The 21,126-nt window shown below is 41.5% G+C and overlaps 1 protein-coding gene across 1 annotated transcript in view; it reads right to left on the bottom strand.

Annotated features, from left to right (window-relative positions):
• Positions 1-21,126, bottom strand: part of EEIG2 (EEIG family member 2) — a 94,004-nt gene that overhangs the window by 8,517 nt on the left and 64,361 nt on the right. The window contains exons 4-9 of the mRNA XM_040471162.1: positions 18,400-18,516; positions 13,717-13,763; positions 4,334-4,437; positions 1,089-1,184; positions 759-948; positions 532-659 (exon numbers count right to left, since the gene is read on the bottom strand). Of these exons, the coding sequence (XP_040327096.1) occupies positions 532-659; positions 759-948; positions 1,089-1,184; positions 4,334-4,437; positions 13,717-13,763; positions 18,400-18,516 (682 nt within the window). The remainder of the gene's footprint in view (positions 1-531; positions 660-758; positions 949-1,088; positions 1,185-4,333; positions 4,438-13,716; positions 13,764-18,399; positions 18,517-21,126) is intronic.

The following is a 21,126-nucleotide window of genomic DNA, read 5'->3' as shown; positions in this document are numbered from 1 at the left end:
GGAATAAAGGATTCTGTGATTCACTATCATCTCAAGATCACTATCCAACCCTGCAAATTACACAGTTGTTGTGTCCAGTTATGATAAAGCAGATACAGACATCTGCTGTAAGGTACATAAACACGGTAGACGTTGATGCATACACAATAAAAGGCTTCTTTAAAATTGGATGTTTTTAGGGGCATCTGAGGGGGGGGTTAAGTCAGTTCAGCATCTTTTTCTTTTTTTTTAATTTTTTTAAATGTATATTTATTTTTGAGAGAGAGACAGAACACGAGTGGGTTAGGGGCAGAGAGAGAGGGAGACACAGAAGCAGAAGCAGGCTCCAGGCTCTGAGCTGTCAGCACAGAGCCTGACGTGGGGCTCGAACTCACGAGCTGTGAGATCATGACCTGAGCCGAAGTCGGACGCTCAACCGACTGAGCCACCCAGGCACCCCAGCATCTGACTACTGATCTCAGTTCAGGTCTTGATCTCAGGGTGATGAGTTCAAGCCCCACGCTGGGCATGCAGCCTACTTAATCCACACACCTTCTGCACTGGAATCTAGGCTGAAGTCTTGACTCTGCAGTATTTTCTCTACAATATCATCTGCATCCACTCTGGTGTCATCAACTCGCTTCAGCTGAGATTCTACAGAATCTTGCTTCACTGGGCATCTTTGAAAATAATTAAAAAAAATTTTCCCTTGTTTTTATTATGTTACAAGAACAAAGTTGTTTTTTTCCTCTCCATTTAAACAGAGACTGGAAAAATACCTGTTGAACGGTTCTGAAGCGGTATCTTCTTTGCCAGCTGTATCAAGATTTGGTTCAACTATTTTTTGCTCAATTTCATCACAGGGCTCTAGAATACTTTCAATTCCTGTTGATGTGCTTCCCACTGAGGTATTTCTCCTGTGGCAGAGGTCAGAGAAGCTAGATGACCGGGAGTGGCACGAGCTATACCCTGTTAGAGAAAAATTGCTTTGGGTAAAATACTAACACCAAACACACTGCACATAAACGTTCTCCCACATCCTGGCAGTTACAAGTAATACTTTAGAACAATAAATATCTAAGGAATTCAACTTCACTGTTAGCCTCTACCTGATACTTTTGACTGCTGGCTTGCATAGCTTGATGTTCTAGAATGTCCACAGGCACCAAGTTCATCTGGAACAGAGGCACTCTTTGCTGAAAGATCTGCAATAAGTCATAACATGATGTTACCATTACTGCCAAGAGGTCAATGGTCAATTTGTATTCTTGTCTGCAGATTTTATTAACTGCTAAGTTCATTATCAAGAAAAATTAGTTGTGAAGTGAAAAGAGACCCTTTTAAATTGGTACAAGGTAAACAATTGCATTGTAGTGAAATTTAAAAAACTTAAATACCATGGTTTATTGAAGAAATATAGTTTTGGGTGCCTGGGAGGCTCAGATGGTTAAGTATCTGACTCTGGACTTTGGCTCAGGTCATGGTGTCATGGTTCATAGGACTGAGCCCTGTATTGGGCTCTGTGCTGACAGTGCAGAGCCTGCTTGGGATTCTCGCTCTCACTGCTCCCTCTCAATATAAATAAACTTAAAAAAATATTTTTTTCATAAGATTTAACAGCACTCTTGGGGCGCCTGGGTGGCACAGTCGGTTAAGCATCCGACTTCAGCCAGGTCACGATCTCGCGGTCTGGGAGTTCGAGCCCCGCGTCAGGCTCTGGGCTGATGGCTCAGAGCCTGGAGCCTGTTTCTGATTCTGTGTCTCCCTCTCTCTCTGCCCCTCCCCCGTTCATGCTCTGTCTCTCTCTATCCCAAAAATAAATAAACGTTGAAAAAAAAATTAAAAAAAAGATTTAACAGCACTCTTAAATAAAACCATTTCAGGGTGCCTGGGTGGCTCAGTTGGTTAAGTGTCCGACTGTGGACTTTGGCCCAGGTCATGATCTCACAGTGCGTTTGAGCCCCACCTTGGGCTTTGTGCTGACACATCAGAGCCTGCTTGGGATTCTCTCTCTCTCTCTCTCTCTCTCTCTCTCTCTCTCAATCAATCAATCAATCAATCAATAAATAAATGTAAAAACAAAAAGCATTTCAGTTTTTATGTTTAGTATTTCTCTAACAAAAATGAGTCAGATGTATTCTTATAAATACTCACAAAATTGTGTGCTTTTTGAGAAAATCCTGCTCTCAAAAATCCATCACAGCAGTAAACTAAAGAGCACGTTGTTACTTTAATATTAGTGTTGCTAGTGTTAGGCTATAATTTGGGCAAATGTCTGTGGTTTAAATCAACACAGCATGCAATGTAGCAGTGAGAATGAAAGTTCTTAAGAATTGATTATAGTATTCAGTTTCCAAGTAAATGTACAAAAAAACAGTGTCAAAGCCATTTCTAGCAGTTCCCTGATAATGTGCATATTCCAGATGCCAATTATGTATTTCCAGAACCAGGTTTCACAGAATGCAAAACTGTGGCCATTTTCATTAGCATGAACTATTTGAAAACTAGAACTGCTTTTCACTTAGAGGCGAAAGGAAACCAACTGAGTAACACAGCAATTACAGCAGCAGTTCTATAAATGATACTGGATGTTGCTGGACCAAGCAATAATGCCAAATGAGTAAGCTACTGGAGCAAAGGTTTCTCACTTCTGGGCAGGCTATAAGATACAAACTCCAAACCAGCATCCCTAGTCCACTTTATAGTGGTCCTAAATGCAAAGCTGATCTATACGAAGATCTAAACCCAAAGAGGTGGTTCATATCAAGAATTATATAGGACCAGGGTGCTTGGATGGCTCAGTTCGTTGAGGTCTGACTTCGGTTTGGGTCATCATCCCACTGTTCTGTGCTGACAGCTCAGAGCCTGGAGCCTGCTTTGGATTCTGTCTCCCTCTTTGTCTGTCCCTCCCCCACTTGTACTCTGTCTCAAAAATAAACAAACATTACAAACACAAAAAAAATAAAATCTTAAAAAAATGATATAGGACTGTTTTTTTTCTTATTAAAATATTTTTTTAATGTTTATTTTTGAGAGAAAAAGTGAGACAGCATGCACAGGGGAAGGGCAGAGAGAGAGGGAGACACAGAATCCAAAGCAGGCTCCAGGCTCTAAGCTGTCAGCACAGAGCCCAATGTGAGGCTCGAACGCACAAACTGTGAGATCATGACCTGAGCTGAGGTTGGATGTTTAACCGACTGAGGCACCCAGGCGCCCCTAGGACTAATATGTTAATCGCACCACTACACCTTTCTTTTCATTCTTTCAAATAATAACCCTGCTCACATCACATGAGAGAAGAAAGAAAGCTCCTAATTCCTTTTTCTTCAGGCAACTGAACATTTTAGGCTTTTAACTATTGGAGCAGATCTGAGTGTGGCTGGGAGTTTGCCTGGGGAGGTGGCTCTCAAGGTGTGGCCTGGGGCCCGGCAGCATCAGTGTCACCTTGGAACCCACGAATGCAATTTTCAGGCTCCAACCCCGATCTACCCAATCAAAAACCTCTGGCTGCAGTGTCAGCAACCTATGGTTTAACAAGCCCACCAGGGGACTCTGATGGACACTCATGTTTGGGACCACCAACAAAGGAGAGTGTTCAGTGGGGGAGAAGCAACACCTGACAGGTGGCTGGCAGAAGTTGCTAGGTACACTCCTGTAGTGTCCTGTTCCATCTGTGGGGAGAAGTACACCAAGGGGGTGTGTGTCAATACAACATTGAGTTGTTAATCTACCAGAGCCTGACATTTCAGACAAAACAAAGCACTGGCTCACCCCAAAATTGCATAATTAAAACTCTGCTGATAAATTCTTGGCCCATTTCAAGCCATGTACCCACAGAATTTTTTATTTTTCTTTCCAAGATTTTATCAAAAAATTTTTTTTAATGTTTATTTATTTTTGAGACAGAGAGACAGCATGAACGGGGGAGGGTCAGAGAGAGGGAGACACAGAATCTGAAACAGGCTCCAGGCTCTGAGCTGTCAGCACAGAGCCTGACGCGGGGCTTGAACTCGCGGACCGTGAGATCATGACCTGAGCCGAAGTCGGCCGCTTAACCGATTGAGCCACCCAGGCGCCCCTCCAAGATCTTATTTAAATTCCAGTTAGTTAACATACAGTATAGTATTGGTTTCAGGAGTAGAATTTAGTGATTCATCACTTACATATAACACCCAGTGCTCATCACAAGTGCCCTACTTAGTGCCCACCATGCTTCAGCCCATCCCTCTACTCACCTACCCACCTCCTTTACCCACAGAATTTGAAATCTGGGTGGGACTTTGGGAATCTTTCATGATGTCAAGTGGTGCCATTTCTCACAGATTAAAAAAAACAGTAAGCTACACACCCGTACCTGCTATTCCAAGATGGATTTTGAGAGTCTCTCCACCTTTTCTATCTTCTTCCAGAGATTCAGATTCACCAGCAATTGGTAGAGACATTGATGTAGAAGGAGGACTGTAAATAAATATTTCAAAGGATCAGAACTTGATTAATGGATGGGTGAATCAGAAAGCTTGAGATAGTGTTAAAGAATGGTTGTGGAGTCAGTGCACCACTTTAGTAAGGTGCCTGCTTAACGGTACCTCTTTGAGGGTGAACATCATAAAAATCAACACATACTGTATGAGCTGCCTCAAAACTGGAATACACTTCGTGGGGAAAACAAAAGATTTTTACTCAACAAAAAATGTGAGGCCAGAAAGGGGACTGCCTCCACAGAGTCTGGAAAAGAGGAGCTCTGGTTGTGTGTCCCCGGCACCATCTGTGGAGGATGCTTCAACTGTCAACTCTCAGACAAGGCAGGGAGGTTACCTGAGGCAGAGAAGGTGGTATCAAGACCCTTTGTATCTGAGGTCGGAGGGGAATATGTCATGCCTTCCACTCCAGGGCCTGAGCTCTCTTGTTGGCCTACTAACTTCTTAAATGTACCCACGGTTTTAACTTCTACCTTCTCTGTCAACGGCTCACTTACCCTAGGGGGAATCTGTAAAGAGCCCCAGTTGTTTAGATTGTTTTTTGGGCTGGATTCTCTAGGGGCAGGTGATGGATATCTTTTCATTGGCTAATTCAAGGCTCCTATCTCCATGTGGAAGATGTGTAGCAGGTTGGGGCAAATCTGAGTTCTAACAGGAATTTTTTTTTTTTTAATAAAACATCCCTAACTTTTGAGGTTGACAGTCTAGAGGAAAACCACATCTTCCTGGAGACTATCCCTTGGTGACCTGAGGTAAAATAGGGAGGTGGCTGAAGGGATAGTGGGTGAAGCTGATCCACTACGTGGCAATTCCTTTTTTGTTTTTGTTATTTTGTATTTACTGAAATTCAAAACATACTAGCAAAGTACCTCTAAAATAAAGATTGCTAAAATAAACTAGAAAAGTATTTCCAAAATACAGATGACCAAAAATTAGTTAGCCTGAGTATATTAGTTATGTTGTTGCTGGAACACATTACCACAAACTCAGAGACTTAACATAAATTCATTATCTTACAGTTTCTGTTAGAGGTCTGACATAGGTTCCACTGGACCAAAATCAAGGTGTTGGCAGGACCACATTCCTTCCTGGAGGCTTTAGGGGAGAACCTGTTTCCTTGCCTTTTCCAGCCTCCAGAGACTGCCTGCACTCTTTGGCTCAGGCTTCTTCCTCCATCTTCAAAGCCAGAAAGGCTGCATCTCTCTCTGACTGTTCTGTATTTCGCATTTCCCTCTAACCCTGACATGCTGCCAATTACCTTTTCTCTTGGATTATACCTCTTCCCTTTAAGGACCCTTGGGATTATAGTGGGTCCACATGGAGAACCCAGAATAATTTCCCTATTTTGAAGTGGGATTACTACTTTAATTCCACCTGCCATCTCATTCTCCTTGGCCATTTAACTCAACATATTCACACATTCTAAGGATTAGGTGTAGACATCTTTGGTGGTGCTGGGGACATTAGTCTACACACATTAATATACTACAGTTTAATATTTTCATGACAGTTCAGTAATTGTCATTCAGTTGCCCTAATACAGAATTTATCTTTTTTTATCTATGTAAAACATTAAACTGGCCAAATGCAATAGTAACAAAAAAAATGTAATACAATATAAAACCCATTGTACAACAGTATAAGTAGTGGTTATTTGTATACATACGTTCATATATGTATATATAAAACTATAGTACACATGTGTATGTGTATATATTGTGTGTGTACATATATTGTGTGGTAATTCTTAAATTCTTAATATATTATGTCAGTAGAATCCTCTGGCTATTTAGGTCCTTGAAGATACAGACATTTAAGACCGTCATTAAACCTATTTCGAGATTCTTTCTTTCTTTTTTTTGTGTTTATTTATTTTGAGAGAGAGAGAGAGAGAGAGAGAGAGAGAGAGAGAGAGAGAGAGAATATGAATGAATGAATGTGGGGAGGGGCAGAGAAGGAATCCCAAGCAGGGACATAAGACTTGATCTCACAAACCATGAGATCACAACCTGAGCCAAAATCAGGAGTCGGATGCTCAACTGACTCAGCCACCCTAGTGCCCTGAAACCTATTTATAAATTATTTTTATCATAAGGTCTCCTAAATTCCAAAATTGCATATCCTGTTGGGATACTTTCAAGTATTTGTCTTGCAAGTATACTGAAGTCAATATATGCCCAGCTAAGGCCATCTTCTCTTCCTAAATCTGCTTTCTTCTTGTATTCTCCAACTCTGTGAATGTCATCATAGTCCACAAAGTCACTGAAACTACAGTCCTAGATACTGCCTCTGGGTCCTTCCTACTCACATTTCTCCATACCCAAACAGTTTCCAAATCCCACAGATTCTCCCATGTTCTTTCTATTTGTCATCTTTTCTCTGCCTCCAGTAATTACTTTAGTTTGGTCTTTGTACCTTAAGACCACAAGAGTCTCCTAGCTAGGAGCTTGTTATGAACATGTTATTCTCTGATTAAAAGCATGTCAATAGCTCCTTTCAGATAAAGCACAAACTCTTTATAAGGCCCTTTGTAGTCTGGCCTAGACCTACTTCTTCAGTTACCAAAGGCTGTATTTTTAAATAGTGTGAAATAATAGTGGCCTAAAAAGCCCTGCATTCAATATTCCATAAGAAAAAGTAACATGCAAAACAAATACACTTACAAAGAATGGAGTCTACAGTCCCAGTCATTAATCACTGATGGTGACTCATGCCTGCCTGTCCTATTTTTTTAATGCCAAGTCCTTTGTTCTTCCTTTCACAGGTGGCCTGATTCCAGTGTCTCCATCCCTCTACCTCTTAGACCTGTTTTCCAACTTTCAGTGCTCCCAGCCTGTGGCCTCTTCCCTTTCTCCCTGTCTCCCTCTGGCTCCACTCTTTCCTGTTCAGCCTGACTTCAGGGCCACAATACTTTTAGCAATACCTTCAGTTTGGCATCCCTTGTTCTGAGGTCTCAAAACACTTGAAGAACCCCAACCCTTAATAATTTGAGCCTTCTTCACTAACTTAGTTAACTGGGGTAACTAAGCATTACAGAGAAAATTCAATAGTTTTGAATTATTGAATCAGTCCATGGGGACTGATATTAATTATGGTCCAAAATTTATAGTGGGGCCTTGGCAGCTCTCCTAAGTCTCCCTACACAACTCAGTCATGTTGAATAATCACTGTGCTTAACGTGTGTCAGTTTTTATTCTATTACCCCTTTTTGTTCTGAAAATGTTTTTGTATCCCTTATAAGAACTTGCTTAATATAGCTCAATTACAGAACGAAGAGATGAGATTTTATTTTAATGTCACAGCAACGTTAAGAGTATGTGAAAAATGACCTGAAGTGACAATATTATGTACTTGATATTCATGCCCTGTAACAATGCCATAAACTCATGCAAGACGTTTTCTATTCCTGGAATGTCCTACCCACCTCCTCTGCTTGATAATTTCCTATTCATCCTCTAAAAATTAGCGCAGTATCACCCCCTCAGTGAACACTTTCCTGCATTTCAAGAAAAAGTAGTTAGGGACTCTACCATCCATGCCTCAGTAGCATCATATGTTCTGTGTCTGTCTCCCACAGAAGGAGTAAATTTTTCAGAACAGGGGCTGGCCTTACTTAAGTTTGGTAAATGTTAGCACATGGCAGACAATCAATGCACACGTACAGAATAAATGAGTGAATCCTGGGACCCTGGACAAATTAGTTCCTTAACCTCGGAGCCTCAGGGTCCTCACTTAAAAAATATAGATACTGTATCAGAGTTGTTTCAACATTTAAATTGGAAGACAGTAATATTTACTAAATCATTTTGACAAATAGTACTCTCCTTCCTTCTAGAATATGAATGCTCCAGAACCCTAGCTATTCAAGAGGATTATCATCCCTAGATCTACTTTACCACCATATTGTCAGATGTCAGTGTAGCATGTATTTTTTCTCTCAAAATATCCTTTTTCTCTTAAAATTCTTAAAAAACATTTTTTTTAATCTTTATTTTTGAGAGATAGAGACAGTGCGAGCGGGGGAGGAACAGAGAGAGAGGGAGACCAGAATCTGAAGCTGGTTCCAGGCTCTGAGCTGTCAGAAGAGAGACCAACATAGGGCTTGAACTCACATTCATGAGATCATGACCTAAGCTGAAGTCGGATGCCCAACCGACTGAGCCACCCAGGAGCCCCTCTCTTAAAATTCTTAAAAAGATTTTTATTTTTGTAAGTAATCTCACCCAGCATGGGGCTCGAACTCACAATCCTGAGACCAAGAGCTGCATGTTCCGCCAATTGAGCCAGCCAGGGGCCCCTATCCTTTTTCTTTATTAGCACTAGTGGTTGGCTTTTTTTTTTTTTTTTTTTAGCCAGTTTCATTCTTTTACAAGAGTCGGATATTTGATGATTTGCAGAGAACTACAAAACAGAGTCCAGGGCAGGTAGGTAGAGGGTGACTTACCAGCTGTCTTATTCATAAATACAGGCCTTACGGTATGAAATTTATCTTTCAGAAAATGATACAAATTATGGTACAGATCCTATGCTCATAAAATGTCAAAACTAGGGGCGCCTGGGTGGCTCAGTCGGTTAAGTGGCCGACTTCGGCTTAGGTCATGATCTCGCGGTCTGTGAGCCCCGCGTCGGGCTCTGTGCTGACAGCTCAGAGCCTGGAGCCTGTTTCAGATTCTGTGTCTCCCTCTCTCTGACCCTCCCCCGTTCATGCTTTGTCTCTGTCTCAAAAATAAATAAACATTAAAAAAAAAAAGTCAAAACTAGAATCTAAAGCTGAGAATGCTGAAGGTCTGCTGTATTCTTGTTAGTTTCTCTAGGTTTAAAAAAAATTTTTTTTTAATTTTTATTTATTTATTTTTTTTTAATTTTTTTTTTCCAACGTTTTATTTATTTTTGGGACAGAGACAGACAGAGCATGAACGGGGGAGGGGCAGAAAGAGAGGGAGACACAGAATCGGAAACAGGCTCCAGGCTCTGAGCCATCAGCCCAGAGCCTGACGCGGGGCTTGAACTCAAGGACCGCGAGATCGTGACCTGGCTGAAGTCGGACGCTTAACCGACTGCGCCACCCAGGCGCCCCTAAAAAAAAAATTTTTTTTTAAATGTTTACTTATTTTTGAGACAGAGAGAGACAGAGCATGAATGGGGGAGGGTCAGAGAGAGGGAGACACAGAATCTGAAACAGGCTTCAGGCTCTGAGCTGTCAGCACAGAGCCCGCTATGGGGCTCGAACTCACGGACCGTGAGATCATGACCTGAGCCGAAGTCGGCCACTTAACCGACTGAGCCACCCAGGCGCCCCGAGGTTTTTAAAAACTTTATATCCTGAAAAATTCAAAGACAGACAAAAGCAGAAAGAATAGTAGGATGAACCTCTCCAGCAGTTACTTACATCTATGTCTTAGAAATATTCAGTCATGTGACTCAGTTGTTTTTGCCTTAGTTTCCCCATGTGTAAAATGAGAACTTGGATTTTATAATACTTTTAAACTGGCTTGATGAAGCTCCTCCCTTAGAGACTTTAGGGGTAGTAAAGTACTATATCTTTTTTCAATAGAAAAAACTTACCTTTTGAGATTTATAATACATTTGAACACAAAGATTTTGTGGCTAAATATTCTGAAAAAAAATCACTGGACTGGACAAATTCCAACACTCTTTTCAGCTCTAAAGTATTGTGATTTTACATATTTGAGATATACTGAAATACAATATAATAAAAACAATTTACTTTTATCTTAAAAAAAGTTTTTTTTTTAATGTTTATTTATTTTGGGGAGACAGAGAGACAAAGCGGGGGAGGGGCAGAGAGAGAGGGAGATACAGAATCGGAAGCAGGTTCTAGGTTCTGAGCTGTCAGTACAGAGCCTGATGTGGGACTGGAACCCACGAAGTACGGGAACATGACCTAGGCCGAAGTCGGATGCTCAACCAACTGAGCCACCCAGGTCCCCCCCACCCCCCGCTTTTTTTCTGTTTTAGAGAAAAAGTGCGAGCAGGGAAGAGGGGCAGAGGGAGAGACAGAATCTTATTTATTTTAGAGACAGAGAGCATGCATGCAAGCGAGTGGGGGAAAGGGGCAGCAGGAGAGAATCCTAATCCATGCTGAGCGTGGAGCCCAATGTGGGGCTAGATTCCTGACCTGAGTTGAAATCAAGAGTTGGATGCTCAACTGACTGAGCCACTCAGGTGCCCTCCAAATAATTTACTTTTTAAATCAGTAGTTTAAACACTTTTCTGTTTTTTTAAAGTTTATTTATTTATTTTGAGAGAGAGGGAGAGAGCATGTGTGCACACATGTGCATAGGGGAGGGGCAGAGACAGAGAGGGAAGAGAGAATCCCAAGCAGAGCCCAACTCTGGGCTCGATATTATAAACTGTGAGATCAGCACCTGAGCTGAAAAACCAAGAGTCGGATGCTCAACCAACTGAGATACCCAGGCGCCCCTCACCATTTTTCTATTCAGTCCATACTCAGTATGCATAAGTGCATGGATGGGTCAGAGTTGCTCCTTTTCCACTGACAGTTGTACAATTTCAGATATTCAGAGAAAAGAGAAAATAACTATTGGGAGTTTGGTTCTCCTGAGAAATATTTTTATGTATCTTGGGATTAGGTGAAGTCTGTTTATTCTAATGAGTTATAAACATCTTTCCTATAAATATAAATTCTAGACTCTCAGAATTACATTCCCAGAGATAATACAGAACATAAGGTGGTATTTTTGAGCTCTTCAGTATTTGAGTTGCACAAGTGGAGAGATAAAATGGTAGAGAAAGGGCCAGAAAGGGAATATTCTTAAGTTCACGAGAAGGAATGATGAATTCCTTTCCTTCCACTTTGTTTTGCTGCTCATTTTCTCATTTTGCCTTAAACTGATTCCACTAGAAAAACACTGTTACCTAAGAAGCCAAATGTAGCATAGCAAAAATTGTTTAGTCTCAACAGAGCAGGATATAAAGAAAGAAGCCAGGAAATTACGGTTCAAGAGATGACAACACAGGAAAGGTAAGTTATAGTAAAATGCATAGTTTAATCAATTGATTTTTTATTAAATATGTATTTTCAACTTTACAAAACACTGTAAATAGGGAACTATATGGATGTTACTATTAAAAACATGGAAGTTGGTGCACAGGGAAAAATTAAGGTTTTCTTTCCTTTACTAAATATATTTTTCTCAGATATTCAAGTGACATATAATTAATTTTCTTTTGTAATTGAGTGTCTTCAGTATTGCTAACAAACAAGCCTCTCCCCATTCAGCTCACTCTCCCACACTCTGACAGGACTCTTCCACATCTTTCCTCTTTCCTCAAACCCATCGCCATCTTTCCCGTCCGCACTCTTCAATGATCATCTCATTTCCTATTTCACTAGGAAATAAGGAGAAAATTGAAAATAACTTCTATATGCTTCCATTTCTCATATAACTGCATCTAAAGCCATATTCTCTGCATTCATTGCTCTTGACAATCCAAGGACACCGTCTAGCAACTGTCTTTTTTCTCTTCTGTGTCCCCTCTCTCCCTACCGAACCATTCAGATCTGTACACAAATACTATCTCCCATCTTAAAAAACAAACAAACAAACAAGTAAACCCAAAGACCTGCTCTTGACCCTGTATCCTCTTTTTATTTGTAACTTGATTTTCTGTTCCTTTTTTGGCAGCAAAATCGTTTATGCTGTCTCCAATTTTTCTCTTCTCAAGCCCTCTTTAACCCACTCCAGAAAGATTACAGGCTCCCAGCAATCTATCAAAATGCTTGTCAAAGGCACTGGTGGTTTCTGGACAGCAAATCCAAAGGTGAGTTTCCAGTCCTCATCTTCCGTGATCTACTTCCACAGTGTGGGACACAGCCAATTACCCTCTCCTTTTTGAAACACGTCCCACACTTGGTTTTTCAGGACAGTCTTCCCCTTTGGTTCATTCCTTTTCTTTCACAGGTTGTTCCTTTGCTGATTCTTCCCCATCTCCCCAACCTCCAACACTGGAGTGTCCCACCCTTCAGTCTGTGGTTCTTTTCTTTATTTATAGTCACTCCCTTTAGGTCATTTAACCAAATTGCATGGCTTTAACTGCTCTGTATGTGCTGATGACGTCATGATTTCCAAAATTATGTCTTCAGCTCGGGCCTCCCCACTGAACTCTTAGTGTTATGTCCAACTGCCCACATGATGTGCCTGGCTGGATGTTAAATAGGGATCTCAAATCCTATTTGACATGCCTAACATCCAAGCTCCCAACCCCCAACCTGTTTTTCTTAGAGGCTCTGCTATTTCAGTAAGTGGAAAAACCATTTCTCTAGTTACTCAGGCCCTAAACCTTGGACTACTGAAACGGCCTCCTAACCCTTTACCTATTTCTGCCATTCCTCCTGTCGTTGCTTCCCCAAATTGTCTACTCTCTACCTAGCAGCCATAAGTCCGATAATTTTATTCCCTTGCTCTAAACCCTCCAGGAGCTTATTGTCTCACTCAGGTTATAAGTGGCTGACAAGCCTCTTCATCACCTGATCCTATCTCCAATCCCCCTACTCCTCATTCTCTCTGTTCTAGACATACTGGTCTCCTGGCAGTTCCTGGGACATGACAAACACACTCCTCCCTCAAGACCTTTGTCCCTGTTCCTCTAACTCAAATGCTCTTTCCCCAAATGTCTGCATGGCGTGCTTTCCACCTCCTTTAGGTCTCTGCTCAAATATCAGCTTTGCCAGGGAGGACTTTCTTGACTATACTCTAAAACAGCAACGTTTCTCCCCACCATGCCTTCCTACCCTGCATTATTTTTCTCCAAAACCCTCATTGCTCTTTTTAAATTATACGTGTATTTATTAGCTCGTTATCCATTTTCCTCTTAGAATACATGCTCCAAGAGGTCAGGGACTTGGTCAATTTTTTTTCACTGCTGTTTCTCTAGTGTCTAGAATAGGGCCTAGCACATGGTAAGGCACTTAAGAGGTATCTGTTGAAGAAATGAGTAAGTCTGTGGGGGTCAAATTAAAACATTTAATTTGTATAGTTTCACCCAAAACTTGAAGATGATAAAAGACCTATAGCTTAAATAATTTTAGACTGTGGGGAGCTTGTTTGGTAAAAGGTAATAGTAACTTCTATGTGGGTCAGGTCAGTCTCCTAGAAAAAGAACAGTCCCTTCCCTAGTAAATATTATGAAATATGAATGCAAAAATTTAAACAAACAAAAAGAAACCACTTTTATACTTTCAGATAAATAATTCATTTACAAAGCTTCAACTTACGTTTTAAAACATGGGTCTCCAGACATCAGCTGCATACTGATCAAAACCTGAATATTAGGAAAAGAAATGTGATTATAAAAGTTTCCTTGAGAGGAGAAGCCACATTCCGCTAATCTATGCATCCACCACAGAATCTAGGCCAATATTTTCTGTTTAGAAAGTATTAAATAAAATGATAGCTTAATTGGGTTACATCCAGTATTAAATTGCTGCTTTATACAGACACAGATTTAAAACCACTTTTTTTTTTTTAATTTTTTTTTCAACGTTTATTTATTTTTGGGATAGAGAGAGACAGAGCATGAACGGGGGAGGGGCAGAGAGAGAGGGAGACATAGAATGGGAAACAGGCTCCAGGCTCTGAGCCATCAGCCCAGAGCTCGACGCGGGGCTCGAACTCACGGACCGCGAGATCGTGACCTGGCTGAAGTCGGACGCTTAACCGACTGCGCCACCCAGGCGCCCCTTAAAACCACTTTTTAACATTCAAAACTCTGTAACTGCAAAAATCAGAGTGGAAAAGATGGAAACAAAAAGCAAGTGCTGCCCTCATAACAGTTCTGTGGGTGTGTGCTGTACTGGTCTAGTTTATCTGTCTTTCCTCCCCAATTCCTGTGGTGCCCAAGTGTCTGGAATGTTTCCCTCCAACTTGCCATGTTGTTGCCTCATGGGCTGCCTGAAGTGGCTTGCAAGAGCACAATGCTTCTGGCCCGTGTTCCAGCTTTAGATCAGAATTTAAACCTTTGCTAATGCTTTCTGAAATGCTGCTGTTCTCTAGTTGTGACTGTCTTTTAAGACTCAACCACAGCGGGCGGGGGTGGGGGGAGGAGGCGCCTGGGTGGCTCAGTTGGTTAAGTGTTGGACTCTTAATTTCAGCTCAGGTCATGATCTTGTGGTTGTGGTGAGATGGAGCCCCGAGTCAGTCTCTGTGCAGAGTGTGGAGCCTGATTGGGATTCATTCATTCTCTCTCTCTCTCCCTCTGCTCCTCCCCCGGACTCACTGGAGCTCTTTTTCTTTTTTTTTTTTTTTTAAATTTTTTTTTTCAACGTTTATTTATTTTGGGGACAGAGAGAGACAGAGCATGAACGGGGGAGGGGCAGAGAGAGAGGGAGACACAGAATCCGAAACAGGCTCCAGGCTCTGAGCCATCAGCCCAGAGCCTGACGCGGGGCTCGAACTCACGGATCGCGAGATCGTGACCTGGCTGAAGTCGGACACTTAACCGACTGTGCCACCCAGGTGCCCCATGGAGCTCTTTTTCAAAATAAATAAATAAACATTAAAAAAAAAAAAAGACTCAGCCATAGGACCTTGTTTCCTTCTTCTGGGAGTAATAATGATAACGGTAGTAATAACAACAACATTAACAGCAATCATGATTTGAGAATTAATTATGTGCCAGGCATAAGCTGTGTTTTATAATGCAAGATTTCACTGGATCTTCAACACTCCTATGAGAGATGGATACTTTCATTTTAAGTTCAGGAGATATATTAGTATTTTCAAGATCAGGTAGCTAATAAAGGGCAGAGCTGAGATCTGAAGCTAGGACTGCACAATACTAAAACCCACGGTCTTTACAAAGAGGAGGAGATATAGTGGCTGACATGTATCCTAATATAACCAACCTCATTTCTTTCTTATTTCTTCACCCCAGTGCCTCCACTGCTGTTCTTTTCCCCTTTGAGCACTACACTTACTAAATGTGTGCGTCTGGGCCTGCTGCGCTGGTAGCCTTATCCCCTCCACCACAGTCTGGTTTCTAACTCCGTCAAAACAGCACTCTTGAGTATCTTTAATGTCTGAGGAGGGAGGGAGATGGCACATGCAGCTCTTAAGAAATTGTGTGGGGAAGCAGAACAGAGAGAGTAGGATAGTGGTTGAAGGAGGTGAGAAGCGGTTTTTGTTTTAAACACAGCAGATACTAGAGCTGTTTCTCCGTATGTTAATGAGGATGATTCACTAGAGATAGAGAACATCAGGAGAAGGGATAGTCCAAGTGGCACCGCTCTGGATTAGGCAAGCTCTGGATTCTTCAACCCAAGGGAAGCGATTGACTTCTGACAGGGAGAGGGGCATTTCCTTCATTGTAACCAGGGCAAAAAGGATAACAGGGCTGGACAGACAGGAAGAATCATAAATTCGGCAATGGGAATATGAGGGAATTTGATTTAATGGCTTCTGTTTTCTCAATAAAGGATAAAGAAAGACCATCAGTTGAGAGTAAGAGTGGTGCATAGAGATCCAAGGAGAAAGAAGGTATACCATAGAGTCTCTAGAAAAATGGGAAAGGATGCTTTCAAAGGAAGTACAGTTGCTTGATGTCAGGGAGCAAGACTGAAGGCACGGCAGCTGGATGGTTGTATGATGTTCTCCAGCAACATTCGGCAACTAGGATGCAAGTCCAGAGAGGACAGTTGAGTCTGACTGGGGTCGGGGATTACTCAGGGGAGAGCAATGAGGGAGACAGGGGCAAAGGAGCGAGGAATATTTTTGAGCATAGGATAATCAGGGGTCCCAGAATCGAAGCTGGATAAAGAGGGAAGTGGAAACAAGTGGAGGCTGGTAGACAGTGAGAGCGGTCAGGTTAAGGATAGCCAAGTGAACAGTAGACCAAGAGGACTGGAAGCATAACAGATGGGGGCAGGGGATACTTGGAACTAAAATTCTGGAGGTGGTGGAATTTCTAGAGGTAAGTCTAGACTGTGACCATGGGGTGTGGAATGGAGGTGAAGAAAAGGAAAAGGTTCCTGGAGAAGGGTAGTTTGAGGAAAGGAGAGGTCCTAGGTACATGAAAGATTAGCTAGAGGGAGAGAATGCACAGAAAAGACAGTCTGCAGGGACAGATCACCCACCAGATGGTGGAGCCATCAAAAAATGATGACAGAAGGGATGGAAAGAAAAACTGTGAGGCAGGAGCTAAGTCATCATAAGTAGGAGAGAGAAGGTAACTAGGTGACCAGGAGATGACAGCTCAGGCAGGGAGACAGTGTGTGTGATACAGAGTGGTATGATCTATAAAAGAGTAATTTCTTTGTAGGGCCAACTGGGAGAAATGGTGTGAAAGGATCAATGGAGAGCCAAAAGGAAACTACTCCAGGAGCTGGCCCTAAGGAATAGCAGGGGATGGAATTTAAAATTAGAAGGTTATTTCAATTCCCAGAACACGTCAGTTAAGTGTGGGACTCGATTTTGGCTGAGGTCATGATCTCATGGTTCAGTTTGTGAGATCAAACCCATGTTGGGCTCCACAGTGGGTGTGGAGCCTGCTTAAGATTCTCTCTCTTGGGGTGCCTGGGTGGCTCAGTAGGTTAAGAGCCTGACTCTTGATTTTGGCTTAGGTCATGATCTCATGATTTGTGAGATCAAGTCTTGCTTCAGGCTCTGTGCTGAAAGTGTGGAGTCTGCTTGGGATTCTCTCTCTCCCTCTCTCTGCCCTTCCCCTGCTCATGCTCTCTCTCTCTCCCTCTATAGATAAATAAACATTAAAAAAAAAAGATTCTCTCTTTTCCTCTGCTTCTCCCCTGCTTGAGTGCATGCGTGTACACATGCTTTCCATCTCTTTCTTAAAAAAAAAAAAAATAAAGAAAAAAAAGAAAGTCATTTCAGTTCCTAATGAAAACACTATTCAGAGAAGGATTATCTTTCTTCTTACACTGCAAATATGAAGAAACTTAGCGGCTTGTTCAGCTTGTTTGGGATCAGTCTAAGAAGGAATAGGGCAGCCTGTTTCTTTGGAGTCTGATGCTTAGACAGCATGGCAACATGAAAAGACCACTGACTACATAATGGTAGAGATGCATTCTGGTCTCTGCTCTGCTACTGATGACTGATGACTTTAGTGAGACACTTAACCTTCTAAGTCTCAGCTTCTTCATCTATAAAATGGAGAGAATCTATCCCCATCTGAAGAACACTGTTTACCTTACATGGGTATATGCAAGTACTTTGAAATTTTTTTCAGTTATATTTATTGAAAACAAAGTTTGAAAAGTGTAGGTATAGGGTAATTCTTTGCTCCACTAACTTCCGACCATACAGTTTTTACTAGGAATTATTTTCCTTTCTTATCATTAGATAACTTACCATCAAGGGGTAAACTAACTAAAATACAGCAAAAGGTCTGTCCGGTGAGGCTTAGTAGGTACAAGACACTTTACAAACATATTCTGAACTGGTCTCATTTAATACTCCCACCAACCGTATGTGTTCTCTGTGGCCACCACACTATGGGGCTGCTGATGCTACTTGGAAACAACATCGCAGATGCCCAAAGTGAGTTCCACCTGTCACTTTACTAGTTACCAGAGAACCCAGTGACTTCTATGTGCCCACCATAGCTGCTTGGGAAGTCACTTTTTGGGAGTGATACATGTTTTAAGGTATTCATTCATCATGCTCCTTACTGTCAATGAGCCTGATGCTGTAGCAGTTGTATGTACTATTCCCTGAATGTTCACAGCCTCAGAAACACCTTAGGATCATGAAGGTGAACATTTGTTACTTTTTGCTGCTTCTGTGATATGGGTAGCCTTTTTCCCTTGAAGGTGAGTATTTCAGTGTGGTGTGGTCGCTTATGATCTCAGTACTGATTCCCATCTTGCCCTTGACTGTGTATACCTATGCTTATTCAAAGGCAGAGATTCTCATTTGTTGACATGTAAATCTCAAAACATGCTTACTTTAAGAATGGAATTATCCTGTCTTGTATTTTTGGTATCATAGCCTTCCAGTAAACAGCGACGAGTGGTATTTCCTGATCCAGCAAACTCTGCCAGGTTTAGATCTGCAAAGCCCAGCTATGAAAAGAAAGGGAATTATATTAATAGAATATCTACTAGGCTTCTATCATATTCTCCTTAAAATAAACATTCAACCCATGCTCTAGACAAGTTTTCTCAAACAACGGTCATTTGCAAGTGTGGCCATCTTAACAATATCTGCCCCATTATTTGCTTAATGTGTATCTTAAGATTGGCTCACCTTTTTGTTAAAATATATCACCTTTTCAATTCTTAAGCAATATGATCTCTGAAATCACAGACTTGATGCACTAAATATATATTTTTTCCTGTACACACTGAAATATATAACTGTTGAAGTAAAAATAATGTTTATCAAACAATTAAAATCATTCCAAGTAGCAGCAGTACTCATCCAACACTGTGGGAAACGGCAGCAGACCAATCATGCATGATCATCTGCATGTTCATAGAGAAAACTGATCAGACTTTCTTCTCTCCATTCTGGTTCTGGCTCCTTTCCCAGTTAATCACTGGTGACTGCAGATAGTGGCAGGTTATTAAATTCTTACTTTAAGTGCAAGAAGTAGAATGATTTAAATGTATCAGACATTTTCTTTGGTATAAGCCCCTTCTTCTTCACCACCTTTCACATTGCCTTGCTGATCTCTCTTTACCTTTCTTTTCCCCTTCCCTAAAGCTGCACCCCACAACAACGCTCTATGCTGCTATGCAGAAGTTCAGCTGAAAGCTGTTCCTCCCTCTCATTATGACCCAGGTTCTTCTCCATTTTCTGAAGTTACCAATGATTGTCCTGCACTCTTCCCTCTGATGTTGTTCAACTTCTATTTCCCGTTTCCAAGCAGTAAAGAAATATGCCCCACCCCCCCTTTTTTTTTTTTTTTACAAACTAAGTCTGTTCTACATGACTAAATGTATATGGAATCTTTTATTAAAAACAAAAAATGTTTTGAATTTGTAATTAAGCACATCTCCCTGAATACCTAATGAAGAGTATTAGCCATTTGAAGCACTGCTATGATTTTAAGCTGCCTGTTTTAAGATTTAAAAACACATACTGGACACGTATGAATGGCATTCAAGATGAAGATTTTAACTACAGGCTGGAGCATTAATTTAGTAGCTTTTACTAATTTTTTAAAAATGTTTATTTATTTTTGAGAGTGAGACAAAGAGACAGAGCATGAGCTGAGAAGGGGCAGAGAGAGAGGAAGACCCAGATTTCGAAGCAGGCTCCAGGTTCTGAGCTGTCAGCACAGAGCCCAATAAGGGGCTCAAACCCATGAACCGTGAAATCATGACCTGAGCCAGAGTCGGACGCTTAGCCGACTGAGCCACCCAGGTGCCCCTAGTAGCTTTTAACTGGTACAGAAAGAATGAAGAGTAAGAACTTTGAGACCAATTAAAGGGCCACAATTTCCCAATGCAGTAAGTCAGAACACATCAGGCCACAGGTGACATCTACTTAATTTTCACGTGGCTACTCCGGCCTTAGGGGAGTACCTTTTAGGGGTTCAGAACAATAGCCTGGATGCATCCAGGGCAAAGCCACATCCAAATAAGCATGTGAAGATTCACGTGGCTATTTGATTGCACATCATCCAAAGGCTCTATTTCATACATTATCCTTTTTCTTTAAACCTCCAGCACCTCCTTTCCATCCAAACTCTGCTGATGCCTTACTTTTTAATTCACTCAGAGGATAAAAGCAATCAAAAAAGTGCTTAACTTCCACAAGCTCTTACTGCCAGCCACATCTACTCACCTGCCTGCAGCTAGGCCTGCTTATTTTAAGTGAACTGGCTGTGCTCCGATCTGAGGCCACCCACTGTCCTCCGGCCTACTCAAGTTCACTGCTTCAGGAATTCTTCCCTCTCTTCTGCATTCTCAAGTTTCCCTTCTCTACTGAACCATTCCCATTCCACCACGTGGACCCGCTGGAGTTTTTGCCATCTGAATGAACAAAAGAAAACCTCATCTCACATCTCTGTCCAGTCTGTTGGACTATTTTTCTGCTCCCTTTTATAGCAAAGCTCCTTGAAAGAGTCGTCTATGTTGACTGTCTCTGGTCCCTTCATCCTTGGCCACTACCTTGTCAGCTTCACTTCCCTGCTTTCTTATTTATTTGTATTTATCTTATTTATTTCTTATTTCTTCTGGACACAATGTCCTTTTACTTGCAAATGCCAAGTCCACCTCAAGGCCTTTAACACTAACTGTTCTTTTGCCTGAAACATTCTTAGATCTTGTAGCTTTCTTCCTCACTCCATTCAGGTCTACGTTCAAATGTCATCTAAGGGGCTTTCCATGACCATTCTAAATGCCTTGCCTCCTTCCTCCCTCTCTAACCCTGTAGTTGTCTCTCTTTACCCCTTACCTGCCTTGTTCTTCTCTTTAGTAGTTGTTACCATATCACATACATACATATTTCATATTTATTTTGTTTACTGTCCATCCCCTCCAACCTTCCATGAGAATATAAGCTCCATAAAGGCAGGAATTTGGGTCTGTTTTGTTTACTGCTATATCCACAGTACTCAGAATAGTGTCAAGAACAATGCCTGCCATATGGTAGGAGTTAATACATATCTGTTGAATAAATACCAGCCCACTGGCCCACTATCCACTATTAGAATGCTGGTATTA

The sequence above is a fragment of the Herpailurus yagouaroundi genome, unplaced genomic scaffold, assembly GCF_014898765.1.
Source record: "Herpailurus yagouaroundi ecotype Mexico unplaced genomic scaffold, PumYag 77, whole genome shotgun sequence".
NCBI classification, from domain to species: Eukaryota; Metazoa; Chordata; class Mammalia; order Carnivora; family Felidae; genus Herpailurus; species Herpailurus yagouaroundi.
Note: the sequence above shows the minus strand (reverse complement) of the source record. Positions and strands in the feature narration are given on the sequence as shown.